The following is a 23,893-nucleotide window of genomic DNA, read 5'->3' on the forward strand; positions in this document are numbered from 1 at the left end:
CCACTAGACCATCAGGGAAGTCCCCATTCCTTTTTATTGAGTACATTATATGAAGTTATTATAAATAACTTATTCCTTTAGCTGTCGATGGACATATCAATTACAAAATTGGGTTGCTTCCGACTTTTGGGTATTATAAGTGGGATGGGTTGAATTGCCTTGCCCCTCTCCCCCCACAAATTCATATGTTGAAATCCTAACCTGCAGTAGACCACAGAATGTGACATTATTCGGAAATAGGGTATTTGCAGATGTAATTAATTAAGATGATGTCGTTTTGAATTAGGGTGAGCCTCTCCTCAGGCCCAGGAGTCCCGGTCCCTAGCCCTTCCCCCCTCAGACCCAGAGGTCCAGACCCCCAGCCTCTCCTCCCTCAGACCCAGGGGTCCAGGCCCCCAGCCCCTCCTCCTTCAGACCCAGAGTGTATGCCCCCATGTCCTCCTGCCTCAGGACCCAGGAGTTTGGGAACCTCCCAGGCTAGTAGGTCTTGGATTCTGAGCATTGAAATTATCAAATTGTCCCAGAAAGTCTACGAGGAACACATATATTTATGTTCCTTATTTATTTTTATTGCAGTATAGTTGATTTACAATATTATATTAGTTTCACGTGTACAACATAGTGATTCAAAATTTTTATAGATTATATTCCGTTTACAGTTTTTATAAAATATTGGCTATAGTCCCTGTGCTGTACAGTATATCCTTGTAGCTTATTTTATACATAGTACTTTGTAAGGAACATATTTTTAGAAGAGGAAACATGCTGGTACATTTGAAAGACACAGAGGACCGAAGTCCGGAAGCAGCAGCCGCTGGATTGGGATCGTGGGGTCCCTTCAGCAGCTGTGCGAGTGTGACATTATTGGAACTGCGTGTAGGCCCCGCCCCCGAGACCACGGCCTCGCCCCCGGCTCCGGAAACTACCATGCCCAGCTGCAGCTGCGCTCACGGCCCCTCCCTATAGGTCCCTCCCCCGGAAGTTCCGCCCCGCCCGTTTCCGGAAGCCGAGGGTTCCAGCCCGGCCTGCACTTCCCCACGTGAATCCCAGGCAGCGCGTTCCTAGGACTGACCCCGGGCGCGCGTCTGCGGGCGGCTGCAGTGGGACCCCCCCCTCCCCCCACCAGCTCCGGCCCGTGATGAATCGCTACATTCTGCCGCTGTCCGTGCTGGGCACAGCGGTGGGTGGCGCCGTGCTGCTCAAGTAAGTACGTGCGGGTCCCGCAGGCGCGGTAACGGCTGGCCGGTGGGCAAGGACGAGGGAGGGAAAGCCGAGTGGAGATTGCCAACCCTTGGCCCACCCAGGAGTCCTCCAGCTCACCCGTCCAGCAGTGCTCCCAGAGAATGCGGGGGCAAGCCTGGTCCCCGAGAGGGCAGGTCATGGCCCAAGGTCACCCAGAGAAAGGAGCGGATCCGGGCCCTGGTAAACATTTTGGTCTAGTTGCTTCTGGACTTTTAATGGATTAATTCTTTAATTCAGCGGACGCTTATTGAGCACTTCCCATATGTCAGGTCGTGGCCCAGATGCAAGGAAAGTGTGTACCACCTAAGCTCCCGTTGTCCGAAATTAGAGAAACAAATTAGAATTGTCCAAGTCAGTAAGTGAAAAGATCGTATTGCGTGGTATATAGACATACTGTAGTTCTTTCTTCTCTTTCCTAGGCTAATTCGTTTAATAAAAACAAGACAAAACGGGACTAAGAAGTAAAAACTATTAGATATAAAATAAGCTACAAGGATATATTGCACAACCCGTGGAATATAGCAAATATTTTATGTTATAAATGGAATAGGTTATAAATGGAATATAACCTTTAAAAATTGTAAATCACTATATTGTACACCTGTACCTTATATAATATTGTATATCAACTATACTTCAATATAAAAATCCCCCCCAAACCAAAAAACAGCTACCAAATATTCTATAGGAGCATCGGTCAGTAGAACTTCCTGTGATCATCGAAATGTTTTACATTTGCCCTGTCCATTATGAGCCATACCGTGCGACTACTTTTTATTTATTTATTTTTGGCTGCTTGGGTCTTCGTTGCTGCGCGTGCGCTTTCTCTAGTTGCGGCGAGAGGGGGCTACTCTTTGTTGCGGTGCGCGGGCTTCTCATTGCGGTGGTTTCTCTTGTTGTGGAGTACGGGCTCTAGGCGTGCAGGCTTCAGTAGTTGTGGCACGCGGGCTCAGTAGTTGTGGCTCGCGGGCTCTAGAACACAGGCTCAGTAGCTGTGGCGCACGGGCATAGTTGCTCCGCGGCATGTGGGATCTTCCCCGACCAGGGCTTGAACCCACGTCCCCTGCATTGGCAGGCAGATTCTTAACCACTGCGCCACTGGAGAAGTCCCTCGGCTGCTGTTATTTTTATTCATGCTGATGCCTTTCAGTTCTGAAAAAGCTTAAAAATAAAAAAGGGCCAGCATGGGAAGAATAAAAGAAAACTGAATGCCCTAGGGGGGAAAGTATGACTATTGTTTTTTTTTTTTTTTTTTACTTTTTATTTTTAAAAACAGTTTTATTGGAGTATGGTTGCTTTACTATGTTGTGTTAGTTTAGACTCTTTATTTTTAATTAAATTAAAAAATTAGCCTCAGGGGACTTTCCTGGTGGCGCAGTGGTTAAGAATCCGCCTGCCAATGCAGGAGACACGGCTTCGAGCCCTGGTCCGGGAAGATCCCACATGCCGCGGAGCCACTAAGCCCGTGCACCACAACTACTGAGCCTGTGCTCCAGAGCCCACAAGCCACAACTACTGAGCCTGTGTGCCACAACTACTGAAGCCCGGGTGCCTAGAGCCTATGCTCTGCAACAAAAGAAGCCACTGCAATGAGAAGCCCGCGCACCGCAACAAAGAGTAGCCCCGGCTCACCGCAACTAGAGAAAGCCCTTGCGCAGCAACGAAGACCCAATGCAGCCAAAAATAAATATAAAAAATAAATTAATTAATTAAAAAAAAAGAAAAATAATAGCCTCTGGTGGCTGGTGGCTACCGTGTTGTACGTTGCCTTTCTTTTGTGTGGAGATAATATTGTTTATTTGGCCAGTTCCCTGTTGGTGACATTTGGTTGTTTCCAGTATTTAGCCTCTGGAATGTGGGCATAGTAGCAGAATAAGGGCCCCCAACGATGTGCATGTCCTAATTCCCAGAACTTGTCAAAAGGGACTTTTCAGATGTCACTGTGTTAAGGGCCTTGAGATGGGAGATGATCTGGGTTATCCAGGTGGCCCAACATCGTCACAACGGTCCTTATAAGAGGGAGGCAGAAGCATCAGAGTCAGGGGCTTGAAGATGCTGTGCCGCTGACTTTGAAGGTGAAGGAAGGGGCCACGAGCCAAGGGATGCAGGCGGCCCCTAGAAACTGGAAAAGGTATGGGGACGATTCTCAGTTCTCCCTGGAGCCTCCAGAAGGCACACAGCTCTGCCGACACCTCGATTTTAGCCCAGTGAGACCCATTTCGGACTCTGACCTGCAGACTGTAGGAAATACCGTTGCATGGTTTTTTTGGGTTTTTTTTGCGGTACGCGGGCCTCTCACTGCTGTGGCCTCTCCCGTTGCGGAGCACAGGCTCCCGGATGTGCAGGCTCAGCGGCCATGGCTCACAGGCCCAGCCGCTCCGCGGCATGTGGGATCTTCCCGGACCGGGACACGAACCCATGTCCCCTGCATCGGCAGGCGGACTCTCAACCACTGCGCCACCAGGGAAGCCCCGTTGCATGGTTTTAACCCACTGAGCTTGTGGTGATCTGTTAGAGCAGCCACAGGAAGCGAATACAGGGGGTCTTTCTAAAATGACGATTGTCTCGCTGTGCACGCTCCCCGCACCAGACCATGCTGAGTCCTTTACCTGTACCACGACACCGGTCCCATGGAGTTATGCGATGTCGCTTCCATCTTTCCGTTGGGGGAACACAAGCTCAGAGAGGTCATTTCCCTGAGATCACAACAGTCAGGGACACCTGTGGTGAGAGAGGACAGACAGACCGAACTGACCTGCCGTTTTTTATCTCCAGGGACTTTGTCGCCGGCGGGGCTTGTCCCAGCAAGACCACCATTCCCGGGAAGACCGTCATTGTGACCGGCGCCAACACGGGCATCGGGAAACAGACGGCCTTGGAGCTGGCCAGAAGAGGTGAAGTCCCAGTGGGCACCTGCTTCTCTGCCTGGGGCTCGGGCGTGAGATCTGGCGGTGGATGGTTTGATTTCCCAGGGAATGTTAAGGCATCTGATTCTTTTGGTTGCAAGTGGCAGAAACAAACTCAGGCCGGCTTAAGCCCGAAAGCCTTGTGTCTCTGGAAGAGGGAAGGGCAGGTTCAGGGTCTCAGAGGAGGCCGTGGGCGCCCAGCAGTTATTGGTTTGGGTTTTTCTCTTTGCATCGGCTGTGCTCTTTCCTACTGTAGTTGGACTCAGTCCTAATGGCTGGGTCGGGGCCTAGGTCAGAGGTTGGGGGTCAGGCTCTCCCAAGCTTACTGGTCAGGCGTTTTGTAGAAAGAACACCCTTCGATTTGGGTCTGTTTGACGTTTTTCTCATGGTCAGACTGGGCTTATGGAGAAGTGCCCTCCTCAGCACACGCAGATGTCTTTTGAACTTGGAATCAGTGGGGTTTCCTGTGGGTTCAGGTACGAGAAAGGGAGGAGTTAAGGTTTTGTTTGAACAGCTGGAAGACCAAAGCTGCCTTGGCTGGGACGGGGAGGCCAGGGCAGGGCACGCGTGAGGGCTGGGGTGACTGGAAACTCTCCTTGGGCTGGTCGAGTCGAGGTGACCAGTGAATGGGTCCCTGATGGACTGACCAGGCCTGAGCTGCCTGTTCACCCCTGAGGTGAGAGTGGTGGGGGGCCATGAGGGCAGCCCCCCTGCCCCCCCACACCACATGGGGTTTCCCCAAGGGAGGGACAGGCGCTCCTTTCAGGAAAAAGCGAGAAGGGAGGGACTTCCCTGGTGACGCAGTGGTTAAGAATTCGCCTGCCAACGCAGGGGACGTGGGTTCGAGTCCTCGTCCGGGAAGATCCCATGTGCCGCGGAGCCACTAAGCCCATGCGCCACAACTACTAAGCCCATGCGCCACAACTACTGAGCCTGCGCACCACAACTGGTGAAGCCCACGCCCCTAGTGCCCGTGCTCCGCAACAAGAGAGGCCACCGCAATGAGAAGCCCACGCACCGCAACAGAGAGTAGCCCCTGCTTGCCGCAATTAGAAAAAGCTCATGCGCAGCAACAAAGACCCAACGCAGCCAAACATAAATAAATAGACAAATTAAAAAAAAGGAAATTAAAAAAATGAAAACAAAAAATAAGACAGCTAATTTATTTAAAGAAAAAGAAAAGTGAGAAGGGAAATTGGGCCAACATACCCACTGTGGTCCCTTGAGAGCCAGGCTGCCACTGGGAGGACAGACAGATCCAGGACTTGATGAGTCCATTCTGGACTGTGTGTTGGGGGGGCCAGATGTGTAGGAGGCAGCTGGCCCAGCTGTGGAGGATGAGCCCTGTAGACCCACGCGATTTGGCATCCTTGCTGCCCGTCCTCCTCTCCATCCCTGTTTCTTCTCACTTTTCTAATTTGAAAATAAAAGTTTAAAAAAATTAAATTTTTTCCTTTTTTTTTTAAATTTTGGCTGTGCTGCCCCGGCATGTGGGAACTTAGTTCCCCGACCAGGGATGGAACCTGTGCCCCCTACAGTGGAAGCACGGAGGCTTAACCCGCTGGACTGCCAGGGAAGTCCCCCCAAAGTTTTCTTTTTAAAGGCTGTATTAAGATTTAATTCACACATTTAAAGTGTACACGTCCATGATTTTTAGTATATTCACAGAATTGTACAACCGTCACTGGTCTCCATTTTAGAACATTTTTCATCACCCCAAAACGAAACGTGGCTCCTCTAAGCCATCATCCCCTAATTTCCCTTCCCCGCCAAAGCTAGGAAACCACTAATCTTCCTTCTGTGGATTTGCCTCTTCTGGACGTTTCAGATAAATGAATCATGCACTCTGTGTCCTTTTGTGTCTGGCTTTCACTGAGCATCACGTTTGTGAGGTTCATCCATGGTGTAGATAGGTTGGAATTTCCTTCCTTTTCATGGCTAATATTCCACTGATGGACAAACCACATGTCACTTATTCATTCATCCCTTAAAAATTTTTTAAAAAAATTTTATATTGGACTATAGTTGATTTACAATGTTGTGTTAGCTTCAGGTGTACAGCAAAGTAATTCAGTTATACATATACATGTATCTGTTCTTTTTCAAGTCCTGTTCTCATTTAGGTTGTTACAGAATATTGAGCAGAGTTCCCTGTGCGGTACAGTAGGTCCTTGTTGGTTATTTATTTTATGTATAGTAGTGTGTACATGTCAGTCCCAAGCTCCCAATTTATCCCTCCCACCAATATTCATTTATCCCTTGATGGACATTTGGGTTGTTTCCACCTCTGGCTGTTCTGCACAGTGCTGCTGTACACATGTGAGTACACATTTTTGTGTGGACTTATGTTTCCATTTATCTTGGGTATCTATACTTAGGAGTGGATCTTTTTTTTTTAATTTTTAAAAAATTTTTATGGGAGTATAGTTGATTTACAATGCTGTTTCAGGTGTACAGCAGAGTGAATCAGTTATACATATACATATATCCACTCTTTTTTTTTTTTAGATTCTTTTCCCATATAGGTCATTACAGAGTATTGAGTAGAGCGCCCTGTGCTATACAGCAGGTTCTTATTAGTTACGTATTTTATGCATAATAGTGTGTATATATCAATCCCAATCTCCCAATTTATCCCCCCCATCCCCTGGTAACCATAAGTTTGTTTTCTACATACGTGACTCTACTTCTGTTTTGTACATTACTTCATTTGTGCCCTTTTTTTTTAGATTCCACATATAAGTGATATCATCTGATACTTGTCTTTCTCCGTCTGACTTACTTCCCTCAGTATGACAATCTCTAGGTCCATCCATGTTGCTGCAGGTGGCATTATTTCGTTCCTTTTTATGGCCGAGTAGTATTCCATTGTATATACGTACCACATCTTCTCTATCCATTCCTCTGCTGACGGACATTTAGGTTGCTTCAGGAGTGGACATTTTTTTAAAATTCCATTAAAAGGTTTTTTTTGGTCTGGCTCTTCCAGGAGGCGCCATCATTCTGGCATGTCGAGACTTGGAGAAATGTGAGGCAGCAGCCAAGGAGATTCGAGGGGAGACCCTTAATCACCACGTCAACGCCCGGCACCTGGACTTGGCCTCTCTTAAGTCCATCCGAGAGTTTGCAGCGAAGATCATTGAAGGTAAGAGGAATGACGCTGGCCTTGTGGGGTGAGGACTTGGGCGGCCAGGCTGTGAGGAGGGAGTTATACCAGGCAGGCCCTAGAGCCAGGTATTGGTCGCCACCTGTTTTCGTTCAGCCTTTGGGTAAAGATTTTACTTTTTTTTCCTCTTCTGACATTTTCACGTTTACATATTTTTCATTTTTACATGGGGGAAAGAAAATTAAGAGAATAACATTTCATGACATGTGACCATTATATGGAATTCAGATTTTATTTTATTTTGGCTGTGCCACATGGCTTGTGGGATTTTTTAAAATAAATTTATTTATTTATTTTTTGCTGCATTGGGTTTTCGTTGCTGCACGTAGGCTTTCTCTAGTGTGGCAATCGGGGGCTACTCTTCGTTGCGGTGCTCTGGCTTCTCATTGTGGTGGCTTCTCTTGTTGTGGAACACGGGCTCTAGGCGTGCGGGCTCAGTAGTTGTGGCTCGCGGGCTCTAGAGTGCAGGCTCAGTAGTTGTGGTGCATGGGCTTAGTTGCTCCGCGGTATGTGGAATCTTCCCGGACCAGGGATTGAACTTGTGTCCCCTGCATTGGCAGGTGGATTCCCAACCACTGCACCACCAGGGAAGTCCTGGGATTTCTTTTTTTTTAATAAATTTATTTATTTATTATTATTATTTTTTTTGGCTGTGTTGGGTCTTCGTTGCTGCGCGCAGGCTTTCTCTAGTTGTGGTGAGCGGGGGCTACTCTTTGTTGCGGTGTGCAGGCTTCTCATTGCAGTGGCTTCTCTTGTTGTGGAGCACGGGCTCTAGGCACACGGGCTTCAGTAGTTGTGGCGTGTGGGCTCAGTAGTTGTGGCTCGTGGGCTTTAGAGCGTAGGCTCTAGAGCACAGGCTCAGTAGCTGTAACGCACAGGCTTAGTTGCTCTGCAGCATGTGGGATCTTCCCGGACGAGGGCTCGAACCTGCATCCCCTGCATTGGTAGGCGGATTCTTAACCACTGCGCCACCAGGGAATCCCTGGCTTGTGGGATCTTAGTTCCTGGACCAGGGATGGAACCGGTGCCCTTGGCAGTGAAAGCGCAGAGCCCTAACCAGTGGACCGCCAGGGAGTTCCCAGAATTCAGATTTTAGTTTCCATAAAGTTTTATTAGCATGCAGCCATGCCCATTGATTTATGTATTATCTGTGGCTGCTTTAGTCCTGGGAGGGCAGAGTTTAGTAGAGACAGACCATATTGCCTGCAAAGCCAGAAATATTTACTACCTGGTCCTTTACAGAAGAAGTTAACTGACTGCTGTCTAGGAAAACTAAGTCCTCTGTGTGCTTGGATCCTACAAGAAGCAGAGGCCAAGGAGGGAGGAAGAGTTAGGTGGAGAAGGGCACAAACACTGGTTCAGCCAACATTTCCGGAGGCTCTCTGACTCTTGGGTGACGCAGGTGACACAGACGTGAGTCAGATTCAGGCTCTGCTTCTGAGGAGCGCCCGGGCTGCTGGGGGACATGGCTGTGACAATAGGTAACTAAGGGTTAGTGCAGAGAGTCTGGAGCTCCCACATTCTTTCCTGGGTGTTTCTTTTTGCAAATCCAGGGATCAGGCTGGCATTTCTCTGCACTTCCGTCACGTTGATGCCTGACTCACTCTTTTTGCTCCCCACCACGTGGTCTCAGAACCACTTAAGAATTTATTTTTTTTCAAACAGGAATAACATTTGGAGGGTTAAACGTTCAGAAAGTGCAAATGGGGATACAGCAAAACATCTTCCCGCCACGCCTGCCATTAGCTCCCAGCATGCCGTCCTCAGATGTGTTCAGTGCTCTACCTCTTGTGTGTCCTTCTGGGGACCATTTATGCATTTATAAAGCAAACGGGGATACACTTCCCCTTGGCTTTTTTGTACAAAGCGGAGCCTGTTACATACCTGGTGCTGCCCCTTGCTTTTTCTCCCCAGTTCTATCTTGGAGATCATTACAGGCAGAACTTTTCCCTTCTTTTCTTGTGGCTAGCTTGTGTTTTTTGGGGGTTTTTTGGTCTTTTTTTTGGCCACTGCGTGGCATGTGGGATCTTAGTTCCCTGACCAGGGATGGAACCTGTGCCCCCTGCAGTAGAAGCATGGAGTCCTAACCCCTGGACTGCCGGGGTATTCCTATGTGTGTATTTTTTAAATTTTTATTGAAATATAGTTGATTTACAGTGTTTTTGTAGTTTCAGGTGTACAGCAAAGTGCTCCAGTTATATACACACACGCTCACACACACACACACAAATTCTTTTTTAGATTCTTCTCCATTATAGGTTAGTACAAGATATTGAATATAGTTCCCTGTGCTATACAGTAGGTAGGTCCTTGTTGGTTATCTATTTTATATATAGTGATGTGTATATTTTAATCCCCAGCTCCTAATTTATCCCTCCCCCGCTTCTCCTTTGGTAACCGTAAGTTTGTTTTCTATGCCTGTGAGTCTATTTCTGCTTTGTAAATAAGGTCATTCGTATCATTTTTTTAGATTCCACATGTGATATCATATGGTATTTGTCTTTTTCTTTCTGACTGACTTCACTTTGTATGATAATCCTCTAGGTCCATCCACGTAGCTGCAAATGGCATTATTTCATTCTTTTTTATGGCTGAGTAATATTCCATTGTATATAGGTACCACATCTTCTTTATTCATTCCTCTGTTGATGGACACTTAGGTTGCAGAAAATACTTGTCGAATAGATAATAACGAAGCTGTTCTACCCAGCAGGTTGTATTATAACCCCTATTACAGAAGGGGAAACTGAGTCACACATTTGTCCTCACCCCTGTCTTCTAGAGGAGGAGCGAGTGCACATCCTGATCAATAATGCAGCTGTGATGCGGTGCCCCCACTGGACCACCGAGGATGGCTTTGAGATGCAGCTTGGCGTTAACTACCTGGGTGAGGCTGCAGGCTGTGTGGCATCAGCCTGGGACGTGAGCAGGAGCCCCCGTGGGCCAGACACAGGCTCCGGGAGGGGTCTTCCTCTCTCCATGTGGCCAGGCGGCCATGAGCAGGGTCACCTGGCAGCTCAGGGAATCGCCTGTTCATCGCTGGACCCTCAGTCCTTCGGACCTTCCATCAGCCTCTTGGCCATTCGTCCCTTTGTCTGTCTGTCCCCCAGTCTCTGTCTGTCCTTCTCTCACTGTGTCAGTTTATCTTTTGTCACCCTGAATGCATCTGCAGTCTGTTAGTAAGGGTGATGGACGTTGGGTGGACACCAATCATATAGGACTAAGGCCCACCCTAATGACCTCACCCTAATGGCCTCATTTTACCTTGATCACCTCTCTAAAGACCCTCTCTCCAAATAAGGTCACATGCTGAGGCACTGGAGGGTAGGGCATATTTTTTTAGGGGGGTTGGGGAGGGTGACACAATTCACCCATAACACATGTGACTACCCTTCACCCCCTTTGGGCTGGAACTCAGTCATGTGACCTGATGGAGCTGCAAGGGAGTCTGGGAAATGTAGTTTTTCACTGGGCAGTCTCATGCATAACCCAAAATTCTATCACTGAAGAAGAAATGGAGAAAGGATTTTGGGAGACAGAAGGCATCTCTTCTCTAGCTGACCTCATAGAGGGTTATCACAGGGCTTTGTGACAATTTGTTATCAGGAATGTCTTGTACATTGTAGGTTTTTTTTTTTTTTTGACATGCCACACGGCTTGTGGGATCTCAGTTCACTGACCAGAGATTGAACCCTGGCTGCAGCAGTGAAAACCCAGAATCCTAACCATTAGGCCACCAGGGAACTCCCACATTGTAGGATTTTTAGCAGCATCCCTGGCCTCCACCCACTAGGTGGCAGTAGCACTCCCTCTACTGTCCACAATTGTGATGATCAAAATTGTCTCTAGGTGGTGCCAAATGCCTGCTGGTGGGGGGCGCAAAGTTGGACCCTGTTGAGAAAAATGGGTTATGGGAGGATGAAATAAGGTGATGTTCTCAGTATGGTCCTGTGCACGGGACAAGAACTCAGTGAAAGTTATCTTTTCATTTTCCATCATCCAGGTCACTTCCTTTTGACGAACTTGCTGCTGGACAAGCTGAAAGCCTCTGCTCCTTCGCGCATCATCAACCTCTCGTCCTTGGCCCACGTTGCTGGGCACATAGACTTCGAGGACTTGAACTGGGAGAAGAGGAAGTATGACACTAAGGCAGCCTACTGCCAGAGCAAGCTGGCCGTTGTCCTCTTCACCAAGGAGCTGAGCCGGCGGCTGCAAGGTGTGTGTGTGGCGAGCCTCGCTGGTCTCCCCTTTCCTTTAGCTCTGAGCCTGAAACAGTCCTGCTGTGACTCTGGGTGGACGGGAGGTCAAGCATTGGCTCCAGGACCGAGTAGGCAAACATATGACACACTCACCACCACGCTCCCTGCTGGTGCCTGAAGCAGACATCACTAATCAATCACAGCAGTCTTCTCTGCTTATCCCGGACAGGCACCTGAGCCTTTGGTGATCTAGACCAGTGAAGCTTTGGCAATACCTGGAGACATTTTTAGCTGTCAGTTTGCGGAGCAGGGGCAGGTTGGGTGATGTTCCTGGCATCTAGTCAGCAGAGGCCAGGGATGCTGCTCAGCTTCCTACAAGGCACAGAATAAAGAATCATCTGACCTCAGTGTCCATAGTGCTGCAGTTGAAAAGTCTGCCCTTTGCCTTTGCTTCTCAAAGAGTCAGTGGACCAGCAGTGTCAGCTCACCTGGGTGTTTGTCGTAATTGCAGCATCTCAGACCCCACCCTGACCCACTGCTTCAGACTCTGTGGGGTGGATCCCGGCGGTCTGGGCTTCTCAAGCCCTCCAAGTGATTTTTACACACTCAGGTTCAGAGGCTCTGCCCTGGGCAGCCATGAGACAGAGCTGCCTTGCAAGTGAAACTGGGGATGTGGAGGTTTCAGAGCAAGAGGGTGACATGGATTCAGGGGGAGCCCCCTAGGATGGTTGGTATCAGCCTTCCTGGTGAGGGGTGAACCTGACGTCTGCCTGCCTCACTTTTTCCTTCTCTCCCCAGGCACGGGTGTGACTGTCAATGCCTTGCACCCCGGCGTGGCCAGGACAGAGCTGGGCAGACACACGGGCATGCATAGCTCCACCTTCTCCAGCTTCACGCTCGGTAAGTCCCGTCCCAGTTTGGGGTCCCTTAACTGAACCCCTGTCCTCCTAGCTTGGGGCTCAGGACCCTCCCTCAGTGTATTAGGGTCTTCCTGAGAAACAGAACCAATAGGATGTACATAGATATTTAGAGAGATTTATTGGGGGGATTGGCTCATGCATCTGTGGGGCCTGAGAAGTCCCAGGATCTGATCTGTATGCCAGAGGCCCAGGAAGGCTGACGGTGTAGTTGCAGTCCAAACCCAAAGGCCTGAGGACCAGGGGAACCGATGGTGTAAGTCCCAGTCCAAGTCGAAGGCCAGGAGCGCCAGTGTCTGAGGCCAGGAGGAAATGGATGTCCCTGCTCAAGGAGAGAGAGAGAATTCGTCCTTTCTCCACCTTTTTGTTCTGTTTTCACCCCCAACTAATTGCATGGTGCCCACCCACATTGGTGAGGGTGGATTTTACATAGTCTGTTGATTCAAATGCTAATCTCTTCACACCCTCACAGATACCCCAGAAATAATGTTACCTGCTTTCTGGACATCCCTTAGCCCTGTCAAGTTCACACATAAAATTAACATCACACTCAGAGACTATCTCAGGGGCTTTGCTCTGCCCCCTGCCCTGTATCTTCCCTGGTACTGAGTCACTTTCATATGTCTACCCAGCCTGCCAGCCTGAGAATAGCCCCGGGAAACAGGCCAGAGCCTGTTTGATGAGACTGTTTCAGAGGTGGAGGTCATGGAGCTGACTTCCTGGAGTCCGGCCATGCTTGGGCTAACTCCAGTTTCATCCCAAACTAGCTGGGCCACCCAGCAAAGTGACTTCTCTCCGAACCTCTCTTTCCTTATCTGCAAAATGAGGGTCATAATAGTACCTGCCTCAGTGGGGAGGATTAGATGAGACCTCCCTAAAAGAGCCAGCACAATTCCTGGCCGAATAAATAATTAGAGCTTTATAACTAGTGTTTATAATCCTGAAAAACATTTAGTTGGTGGGGGCTAGGTATCAGAGACCTTAAGCTGAAGCTGGCACTGGAGACACTCAATACACAGAAGCTACTTTAAAGAAAGATCGGGTGGGATGAGGACTTGGGGCTGACATAGAGGAGGGGGACCTTCTGTTTGCCTGGGAAAAGCCAGGGGGGCTTCCTGGAGGAGGCAGCTTTCAAGCTGGTCCCTGCATCTGGAATTATTTGTCTGGGCAGTGCCAGGGAAGGGAGCTCCTGGTGTTGGGAAACAGAGGGGTAAAGGCCTGGAGGAGAGCTCTGTGGGACTCCAGGGAAACTTCTGGCCTTCGTGGGCCCTGAGCCACCTGGGGTGGTGCTGGGCTTTCTGTATCTTCCTCTCTGAATGTGTGGACTGAACTCTCTGTGGGCCGATGCAGGGCCCATCTTCTGGCTGCTGGTCAAGAGCCCCCAGCTGGCGGCCCAGCCCAGCACCTACCTCGCTGTGGCGGAGGAGTTGGAGGGCGTTTCTGGAAAGTACTTTGAGGGACTCAAAGAGAAGGCTCCGGCCCCGGAAGCTGAGGATGAGGAGGTAGCCCAGAGGCTTTGGGCTGAAAGTGCCCGCCTCGTGGGCTTGGAGATGTCCTATGGATCCTCTGAGAGGGGACAGCGCCTCCCCAAATGACTTCTTGGAGCAGGTATGAAAGCCACCAGGGAGGCAGTCACCAAGATGGAACAGCAACCAACCAAAGCTGGCTGCCATGCCCGAAGCACCCTCTAGGTGGCAGTATTGGCCAAGGAATGCTGGCTGCCATGGCCACTGCACCCTCCAGGTAGCAGTCTTGGCCAAAGAATGCTGGCTGCCATGCTTGCAGCGTCCTCTAGGTGGCAGTATTGCCCCTTTTCTGGCCACAGTGGATTGGAGAGCAGGTGAGCTCTTGACCCAGGGGCTGGCTGGTACAGTGTGCCCTGCTGCCAACAGGTGAGCTGGCCCATCAGATGCCTCCCTTGGGAATCCAAACCAGGAATTTTGGGGTGCGGCATCAGCTCCCTCTGGTGTGGGCCATGTCGGGGACTGGATGGCCATGGGCAAGTTGTCTGGCTGATGCTTGAGTTCATGGTCCCCCGTTGGACCTTGCACACCTCCAGTCTCCTCTCTGAGCCTTGGTTTCTCCAGCTGTAAACTGTGCAGGATAATCTGACTACCTCATTGGATGGCCGTGAGTTATCGCTTGGCTTGGAGAATGGCAGCTGCATATTCCTTGCCGTTGGGTGTTTACTGAGGACCTTCTGTGTGCCAGACCCTGGCAAGGTGCTGGGGATGCCCTCCAGGAACAGACCGACTCAGATCTGGCCTTGTTATCTCCGCGTCACGCTGGGGACAGCATGGTGGGGAGGAACCACTGAGGAAACAGGATGCCTGGGATCACGACCTTCCCTCCCATCCCTACTCGCCAACTGCCATGCTGTGGGCGGCCCTTGGAGGGACCCGAAGTGGGCCTCTCTGGGCTGAAAGCAAGGAGTGAACAGTTCTGAGAGAAAGACAGATACCGTATGATATCATCATATGTGGAATCTAATTAAAAAATGATACAAACGAACTTATTTACAGAACAGAAACAGACTTACAGATATCAGAAAACAGACTTACGGTTACCAAAGGGGAAACGTGTGTGTGATGGGGAGGGATAAATCAGGAGGTTGGGATTGACATACACACACTACTATATAAGACAGCTAACCAACCAGGCCCTGCTGTATGGCACAGGGGACTCTACTCAGTATTCTGTGATAACCTAGATGAGAAAAGCTGAAAAAGAATGAACACGTGTGTATGTATAATTGAATCACTTTGCTCTACACCTGAAACCAACACAACATTGTAAATCAACTGTACTCAAATAAAAGTAAAAAAAAAAAAGAGTGAACAGGTATGGTTCCTTCTGGAGGCTCCCAGGGAGAACCTGTTTCCTTACGTTTTTCCAGCTTCTAGAGGCGCCTGCACTTCTTGGCCTGTGGCCCCTTCATCTGCAGAGCAGACAATGGCAGGCCAGGTCCTTCTCACGCTGCCATCTCTCTGTTTCTCCCGCTTCTGCCTCCATCTCCTGTTTTTAAGGACTCCTGTGATATCACTTGGCCCATCCAGATAATCCAGGATCATCTTCCTCCTTTAAAGTCAGCTGATGAGAAACTTTAATCCCATCATCCACCTCAATCCCCCCTTTGCCTTGTAAAGTAACAGGGTTCTGGGGAATAGGATGTGGACACATTTGGGAGGACCCACTTTTCTGCCTACCACTCTGTCCTTTTCAAAATCTGCTTCCTTAGCACCCCCAGTGTACTTCCCATGCGTTCCCTTCTGCTCAAATAAAGAGGAATAAGCTTCAGGGACTTCCCTGGCAGTCCAGGGGTTAGGACTCTGCGCTTCCACTGCAGGGGGCATGGGTTCGATCCCTGGTCAGGGAACTAAGATCCCACATGCCACATGGTGAGGCCAAAAAAAATTTTTTTTAATTAAAAAAAAAAAAAAAGGAGTCAGCTTCACTAGTGTGGCTTGCAAGCAAATCAACTGAGAACAGATTTTTAAAATCACAAACTCCCTACCCGCTAAAAAAGAAGAAAAAAACTTGGGGGTGTGTTAGCAAGAAGAGGAATTCAAAGTCTGATTCTAGAACCCACTTTCTTTTTGGGGGCAGCGTTAGAGGCCTAAGTGCCCAGGAGAGCAGCTAATCACAGGGAGATTTGTCTATTATGTAGATGTGAGCAACACACCTCAGGGCTAATTCTAACCACAAACCTTCACAACCAGTGTCTGCTTCCTTTCTGAAACAGAAACCCCAAGGAGCACAAATGGTGACTCACACATCAACCTAATCCCCGTCTACTTCTCTGAAGGCTTTGAGGTGATTCACAAACCTAGCTACGACCTTCAGACTGATGAAAGATGATAGAAACCAATCTCAAACAAAACAATGCAAAACAAAACCCAAAGCCACAGAAGCCCAGAGAGGAGATGGTGCAAAGTAATAAACAGACCCAGGAATGCAACGTGAAAGGACAATGCTTCGGGGGTGGGTTCTTCACAAAGGGAAAGCAAGTCAGGGTCAAATCCTCAAACCTCACTCTGGGGCTTGGGAATTCTGTCAGGATGCCTTGGGCTGCTGGTGACAGGACATACTCAAAGGATGTAAGCTGAGCTGACTTTCACCCCAGGCAAAAGCAAGAAGGAACGCTATTTCACAGAAGTAGAAGCCCAGGGGTGTGGCAGGCTTTGAGTTCCGGAACATCATCAAGATTCCTACTGCAAGATGACGGTCTGACAGTTACCAGTGCAACGTCATTCCAAGGCTGGGTGTTTGTAACAGGTTGAATGGTGGGGTGCCTCCCCCTAAAAGATATGTCCAAGTCCTAACTCCCAATACCTGTGAACGGGAGCCAATTTGGAAAAAGTTTCTTTGCCGATGTGATTAGGGATCTCGAGGTGAGATTGCCCTAGATTATCTGGGTGGACCCTAAATCCAACAAGTGTCCTTAGAAGACAGAGAGAGCAGAGGAAGAAGCAATGAGGGGATTGAGGGCAGAGAGAGGGATGATGGAGCCTCAAATCGAGGAATGGCTGGAGCCCCCAGAAGCTGCAAAGGGCAAGGAACAGAGTCTCCCCCAGAGCTTCTGGAGGGTGAGTTCCCCGCCCCGCCACTTTGAATTTGGACTTCCGGCCTCTGGAAGTGTGAGAGAATACATTTATGTGTTCTAAGTCACCAAGGTGATGGTATTTGTTACAGCAGCCAGAGGAAGAAACTAGTGCAGTCTCTTTGTGGGGTGGGTTGCGAGATGACTGTCAGAGCCAATCTGGGCCACTTGTTTTCTTGTTTTTTGCCCAGTGACGGGGAGAGAAGCATTTCTCTTTTATTTGTCAAATTGGGCTCAGGTCATGTGCTCATCTTAGAACCCACAAAAGCCCCCCAAGGGAAAGGCAGAAGGTAACGGACTTCAAGCAGGGTTTCCCAACACCAGCGCTGCTAACACTTGGGGCCGGATAATTCTTTGCTGTGGGGCAGGGGTCCGTCCTGTGCGCTGTAGGATGTCGAGCAGCAGCCCTGGTCTCTATCCACCAGATGCCAGTAGCCCCCACCGGCCGGGTGAGACCCCCAGAACTGTCTGCAGACATTGCCACATGTCCCCGAGGAGGGAAACTGGCCTTCGGTCGAGAACCACGGATGGAGGCGGATCTGGATATGTTTGCGGGTCTGTGAGCGAGCCGAGGGTGGGGTCAGGCGGAGCTAGTCACCAGCACACGGGGGCCTTGCTTGTTCTCACCTGGGCTTCATTGGGGTGGAGTGCAGCTGACAGGCAAGGTGCTGGGAAACAGGTCGTAATGGAAACAGTACAGGTGACTGACTCAGGGCAGCCTATCTCCTATGGAAGACACGCCACGAAATCCAGAGGTCCTGAAGCTGCAGGGCAGGTGCTGCTGAAAATCCGGCAAGGGGTCTTGTTATCACAGTGGCAGAGCTTCCAAGGAAATGCAGTAAGCATTCTTGGAACCCACCTGAGACCTGGGATTGGGTCATTGGTGTGGACGAACCTGAAGATCTTGAGCTGCTCAGTTTCCCTGAGAACACCCCCGTTGCTGGAGACCAGCACCCCTTGAGGGAAGGTCGTGGTTCTTCCTCAGGCAGGTGCCTCACAAGATGACGTTCCTCATCTCGAGGTCCGCCCCATAAGCTGCGGCGAATCCCGGCTCACATGCTGGGTGCATTGCAGGGTCTGGCTGAGGTGAACCTGGGGACCATACCTGGGAGTGGATTTCGGGGGAGTTAGACGGGGGATGAAATATGAGACCAGCTGTGGAGAATCCATGTGCAGAGGGTCACTCATCTATAATGAAGGTTTTATTTAATGTTTTGGGCTTTCTGGGTAGCTGGAGACTGTGGCAACTGCATGAGAACGTGTCTCCCACATAACCTCTAAAGACGGTGCAGCCCTATATTAATATCCTGATTTCGGTGACTGCACTGTGGTTACATACGAGAACGTCTTTGTTTGCAGGAAAACCCATCAGGATTTAGATGATGGGGCATCAGGTCTGCAACTTAGTCTCAGACGGTTCAGGTAAAAGTCCTTTGGACTTAAAATTGAAGTATAGCTGATTTACAATATTATATGAGTTTCAGGCGTACAACATAGTGATTCACAATTTTTAAAAAAAATTTATGTATCTTTTGGCTGCATTGGGTCTTTGTTGCTGCGTGCGGGCTTTCTCTAGTTGCGACGAGCGGGGGCTACTCTTCCTTGCGGTGCCTGGGCTTCTCATTGCGGTGGCTTCTCTTGTTGCGGAGCATGGGCTCTAGGCGCATGGGCTTCAGTAGTTGTGGCATGTGGACTCAGTAGTTGTGGCTCACGGGCTCTAGAGTATAGGAGTTGTGGCGCACGGGCTTAGTTGCTCCGTGGCATGTGGGATTTTCCCGGACCAGGGCTCCTAACCCGTGTCCCCTGCATTGGCAGGTGGATTCTTAACCATTGCGCCACCACGGAAGTCCTGTGATTCATAATTTTTAAAGGTTATACTCCATTTATAGTTATTATAAAATATTGGCTATATTCCCTGTGTTGTACAATATATCATTTTACCTTATTTATTTTATATATATGTGCGAAAACCACCACCAGAAAGAGAATGGTGTGAAAATAGTAAAAAAGCATTCAGACACATCAGGGCACTGACTACTATGGTCTTGGAAACGTGACCCTCCTTTGAGAGAAGAGAACTGAAATTAAAGGGGAGCGGTACCTTTTGTATACTGCATGGTGAAGGGAAAAAGGAGAGAGAAAGAAAAATTAGGATTTTCTAAGAAAAAAAGGAAAAAAAAAATCAAGGACTTAAAACTCCACCTGTTTGCTAGTCATCTAGTAAAAAGCTGTACTTCACTACCCTGACAGCAGAGGGCATCCTTGTACTAAAAACTTTACAGTAGCAATCACGAGCATTAAATATATATTTAGGAATACATTGAACAAGAAATGTGCAAATCACCCCAAAGCCAACAGCTCTCTACATAGAAATACATGGGCACAAATAGGAATTATCAAACACTGCCACCAAAAGAAGCCACCCCCCCCCACCTCCAAAAATGAGAATCTAAAAATTCAGTTGATATACAACTAAGAGCAGAATTGCTGTCATGTGGTAACAACTTGAGGAACTGCCAGATTGTTTTCCACCCAAGTTCGGAAAAACATTATTCACGACAGCCAAAAAGTGGAAGCAACCCAAGTGCCCATCACCAGATGAATGGTGGTCTATCCATACAATGGAATATTATTCAGTCATAAAAAAGGAACGAGGGCTTCCCTGGTGGCGCAGTGGTTGAGAGTCCGCCTGCCGATGCAGGGGACACGGGTTCGTGCCCCGGTCCGGGAAGATCCCACATGCCGCGGAGCGGCTGGGCCCGTGAGCCATGGCCGCTGAGCCTGTGCGTCCGGAGCCTGTGCTCCGCAACGGGAGAGGCCACAACAGTGAGAGGCCTGCGTACTGCAAAAAAAAAAAAAATTAAAAAAAATTAAAAAAGGAATGAAGCACGGACACATGCCATAACATAGATAAGCCTTGAAAACATTATGCTACGTGGAATTGCCACCTGGAAATATATTTATGGAATGCCTTTTCTGTATTTAAGAGGGCAAATCCTTGCACTAGGCAAAAGAATCCAGTTTAAAAAAAAAAGGTATATGCAGGAGAAAAACTTCAGAATTTAATGAGCGGCCTTAAACTAAATACATAATGGAGCTTAAGATTTTCAGTGAAAGATAACATCTTTGGGGGGTTTTGCCCTTCACACTCCAGCCCATAACGTGGAGTGAAGCCAAAGCTGTGACCAGGCTTGGGGATAGTTTTTCCATTTATCTCCCCCGCTTACACACACCATCAAGTACTTCCTCAGGGCAGAATCTCCTTGTTGGTATCTGTTCAATTTACAGATGCAGACTCAGCAATTCCTCCCTCAAAATGTAGCCTATGAATATACATGCATGTGGGAAACATGATGTGTTGATTACATTTGTAAAAGCATGTCAGTTGCATTTCTTTAATACAGCAAGGCTGGAAACAACGTAAAAGCCAGCAATACGGGTCATCTTAAGCAAATAATGGCGCATCCAAGAAAAGGAACATTTTGCAGCTGTTAGTAAGCACCAACACTATTTTGCTGTTATTTTTATTTTATTTTATTGCTGTTATTTTAAAACACATCGTATGGGAGAAGTGTTCAATGAGGGCATAGTGAAATGTGGGTGGATGGGACTTATGTGCCTGGACCCCAGCCAGTGGGGACACCATAGCACCTGCAGCAAGAGAGTAGAGAGAGGGACAGGAGATAAACACAATACCTCACGAATAGGCACTATTTTCCCCATGTGGCCAGGAGCAACCATCATTAACATGTGTCCAACAAAGAGCTTAAAATGAGAGTCTGTCCAAGGAGCCCTTTGGGGCTGGAAATTCAGGAGTGGGGTCATCTCCTTAGAGGTGACACACTAGGAGGATATTCCCGGGGTTGGATGGCGTGGCAAGAGAAGGTATAGGTTGACGGAGAAGATTTGGTGGATCTGATGAAATGGAATTGAGAAGAAGAAAAAGCAGAGGGGGGTGAGTCAGAGAGAGGAGAAAACTTGTCTTGAACCCCAAAAGCTGAGGATAGAAGATTTCGGAAGAGCCTGGGATCACAAGTGCCAGAGAGCGTGGAGAAGCACGGGGAAGCTGACGTGGGGAGAAAAGTTGTGGGTTGAACCAAGGGCTGATGACTCCTCCTTGCCAACCTCCACCGTTGTCTTGACGTCTTCCGCTCCAGGGTCTCCCCAAAGGGAACACGAGCAGTGGCCAGAGCTGTGCACTCGAATGAAGCATTGTGCAGTGGAGAATCTTGGGGTGTGGGTCACAGTTATGAGGGCTCCTCCATGGTCGGCTGAGGCTAACGAGCTCTTGACTTCCTCTTGAAATCCTTTCTGCTGAACCAGGCATCAACCAGGAAGACCCCCAGGATCACCAGAGACATTGCAGCCAGAGCGAAGCGGACGACGTTCTCTGCATCGTGGTTCCCAGGGGCAGCATCTGGGGACAGAGACAGAGAAATTCCTGATGTGGAAACTTGCCCAGTCTAACATCAGAAACCCCAGACTCTTTTTTTTTTTTTTTGGCCTCGCTGCTGGGCATGTGGGATCTTAGTTCCCTGACCGGGGATGGAACCCCGTCCCCTGCATTAGAAGCACGGTGTCTTAATCACTGGACCACTAGGGAAGTCCCCAGAAACCCCAGACTTTAAAAAAAATTGATTTATTTATTTTTGGCCGAGGCATGCGGCTTGCGAGATCTTAGTTCCCCAACCAGGGATCGAACCCATGCTCTTGGCAGTGAAATTGCGAAGTCCTAACCACTGGATGGCCAGGGAATTCCCAAAAATTGTTTTTAAAAATTGAAGTATAGTTGATGCACAGTATTATATGTTACAGGTGTACAGTATAGTGATTTACAATTTTAAAAGATTATACTCCATTTACAGTTATTATAAAATGTTGGCTCTATTCCCCGTGTTGTACAATATATCCTTGTACCTTATTTTATACCTAACAGTCTAAACAGAAGCCCCAGATTTGAAAATCATCATAGTTTCCTACAGCTGCGGTAACAAATTACCACAAACGTAGTGGCTTGGAACACTAATGTCTTATGATTCTGGAGGTCAGAAGTCCAAATGGGTCTCACTGGGCTTAAATCAAGGTGTTGGCAGGGCTGCGTGCCCTCTGGAGGTTCTGGGAAAGAATCTGTTTTCTTACCTTTCCCAGCGTCCAGAGGCGGCCTGACCTCGTCTGCTCACGGCCCCTTCCTCCATCTTCACATCTATCAATGACGAGTTGAGTCATTCCTATATCACATCACTCTGACACTATTTCTTCTACATTCAGAAACCCCTGTGATGCACTCAGCCTGCTGGGTTAATCCAGGGTGGTCTACTTATTTGCAACCTTAAATCAACCATAATTCCCCTTTGTGGTACCGGATTCACAGGTTCTGGGGAGGAGGGTGTGGACATCTCTGGGGCACAATTACTCTGCCTAGTATCACGATTGTTTTCTCATCCGCTCGGTTTGATCATTCTCAGCCGGGCAGCCCTGTTTGAACTGAGAACTCCCGAGTACCAGAATCATGGCATGGCCTTGTTCAGGTTGTTAACTGCGTAAGAGCAGTCGGTCAGCGGGTGGATAGGAGTATAACTATTCTGCTCTCCTCTCGCCAGATCATAAGCCCTAGCTGAAGGCAATGGTTGCTTCTAGGACTGATTTTTTTTTTGGCCACGCTGCACGGCTTGTGGGATCTTAGTTCCCCGACCAGGGATCGAACCTGGGCCCTCAGCAGTGAGAGCACAGAGTCCTAACCACTGGACGGCCAAGGAATTCCTTAGGACTGATTTTTTTCTTCCAAGTAATGAAGCAACATTTTAGGGGATAATGACTTGTAGTGGGTTGAACAGCGCCCCTCTCCCCTCCCAAGATGTGTCTGTCCAGAATCTCAGAATGTGACCTTATTTGGTATTACAAGTAAGGGTCTTGAAGATGTAATTAAGGGAAGGATCTTGAGTCCTCCAGTCCTGGATTAGGGTGAGTCCTAAATCCAATGATGAGCGTGCTTATTAGAGGCAGAAAAGGAGAAGATGGAGGGCAGAGAGTGCAGTGACGCATCTACAAGCCAAGGGAGGCCAAGAATTGCATCCACCAGCTGCGGGGATAGAGGCATGGCATGGATTTTCCTTCAAAGCCTCCAGAAGCAACCAACCCAGACGACACCTTGATTTTGGACTTCTGGCCTCCAGAACTGTGAGAGAATAGGTTTTTTTATTGTACATTTTTACAATTAAAAATTTTTATTTATTTTAAAAACTTCCATTTTTTTATTGGGATAAAATACATATAACATACATCTACCGTCTTGATCCTTTTTAACGTACAGGTCAGTGGTATTAAAGACTGTTGCGTGACCCTCAAACCACCATCCGTCTCCAGAACTCTTTGCATCTTGCAAAACTGAAACTCTGTATCCATTAAATATTTCCTCATTCCTTTGTCCCCATCCCCCCAGGCCCTGGCACCCACCATTCTATTTTCTGTCTCTGTGATTTTGACCACTCATAGAAGTGGAATTATACAGTGTTTGACTTTCTGTGGCTGGCTTATTTCACTTTGCATAATGTCAGTTTCCTGTTCTTTCAAGCAACCAACTTTGTGGTAATTTGTAGGACAGCACTAGGAAACTAATACAGGGCTCTTCTAGTAACTTATCGATACTGTATGGAGGTGAAGGTCTAAAAGGATTATGAGAATTATGATCAACAGCTGGGGCTGCCGCTGATTTCCCTCACCTCAGACTATCTTCTCCTGGAGCAGGGGATGCCCCAACAATATTACTCACTGTTGCTTTTATTTCTTTTAAAGGTGGAGTTTTTTTTTAAGATTTTTTTTGATGTGGACCATTTTTAAAGTCTTTACTGAATCGGTTATAATGT

At 48.4% G+C, this 23,893-nt stretch overlaps 1 protein-coding gene across 4 annotated transcripts; it reads left to right on the plus strand.

Annotated features, from left to right (window-relative positions):
- Positions 1 to 1,018: 1,018 nt before the first annotated feature.
- Positions 1,019 to 21,567, plus strand: RDH13 (retinol dehydrogenase 13). Of its 4 annotated transcripts, XM_089902105.1 has the most exons (8): positions 1,020 to 1,203; positions 2,648 to 3,373; positions 4,018 to 4,136; positions 7,138 to 7,293; positions 10,097 to 10,201; positions 11,318 to 11,530; positions 12,312 to 12,413; positions 13,781 to 16,166. In XM_089902105.1, exons 2-8 carry the CDS (start codon positions 3,345 to 3,347, stop codon positions 14,023 to 14,025), a joined length of 969 nt encoding a protein of 322 aa, XP_089758231.1. In that variant the 5' UTR covers positions 1,020 to 1,203; positions 2,648 to 3,344; the 3' UTR covers positions 14,026 to 16,166. The 4 variants fall into 4 exon arrangements, with proteins under 4 accessions (XP_089758232.1, XP_030617189.1, XP_089758231.1 ...); XM_089902106.1 differs by lacking the exons at positions 2,648 to 3,373; positions 13,781 to 16,166 and adding an exon at positions 21,354 to 21,567 and having other exon boundaries at positions 1,019 to 1,203; XM_030761329.2 differs by lacking the exons at positions 2,648 to 3,373; positions 13,781 to 16,166 and adding an exon at positions 16,173 to 21,449 and having other exon boundaries at positions 1,019 to 1,203.
- The last annotated feature ends 2,326 nt before the right edge of the window (positions 21,568 to 23,893 follow it).

Source organism: Delphinapterus leucas, chromosome 20 (assembly GCF_059928025.1).
Source record: "Delphinapterus leucas isolate spDelLeu-1000000601 "Yukka" chromosome 20, BTC_Dleu_Yukka2, whole genome shotgun sequence".
Classification (NCBI taxonomy): Eukaryota; Metazoa; Chordata; class Mammalia; order Artiodactyla; family Monodontidae; genus Delphinapterus; species Delphinapterus leucas.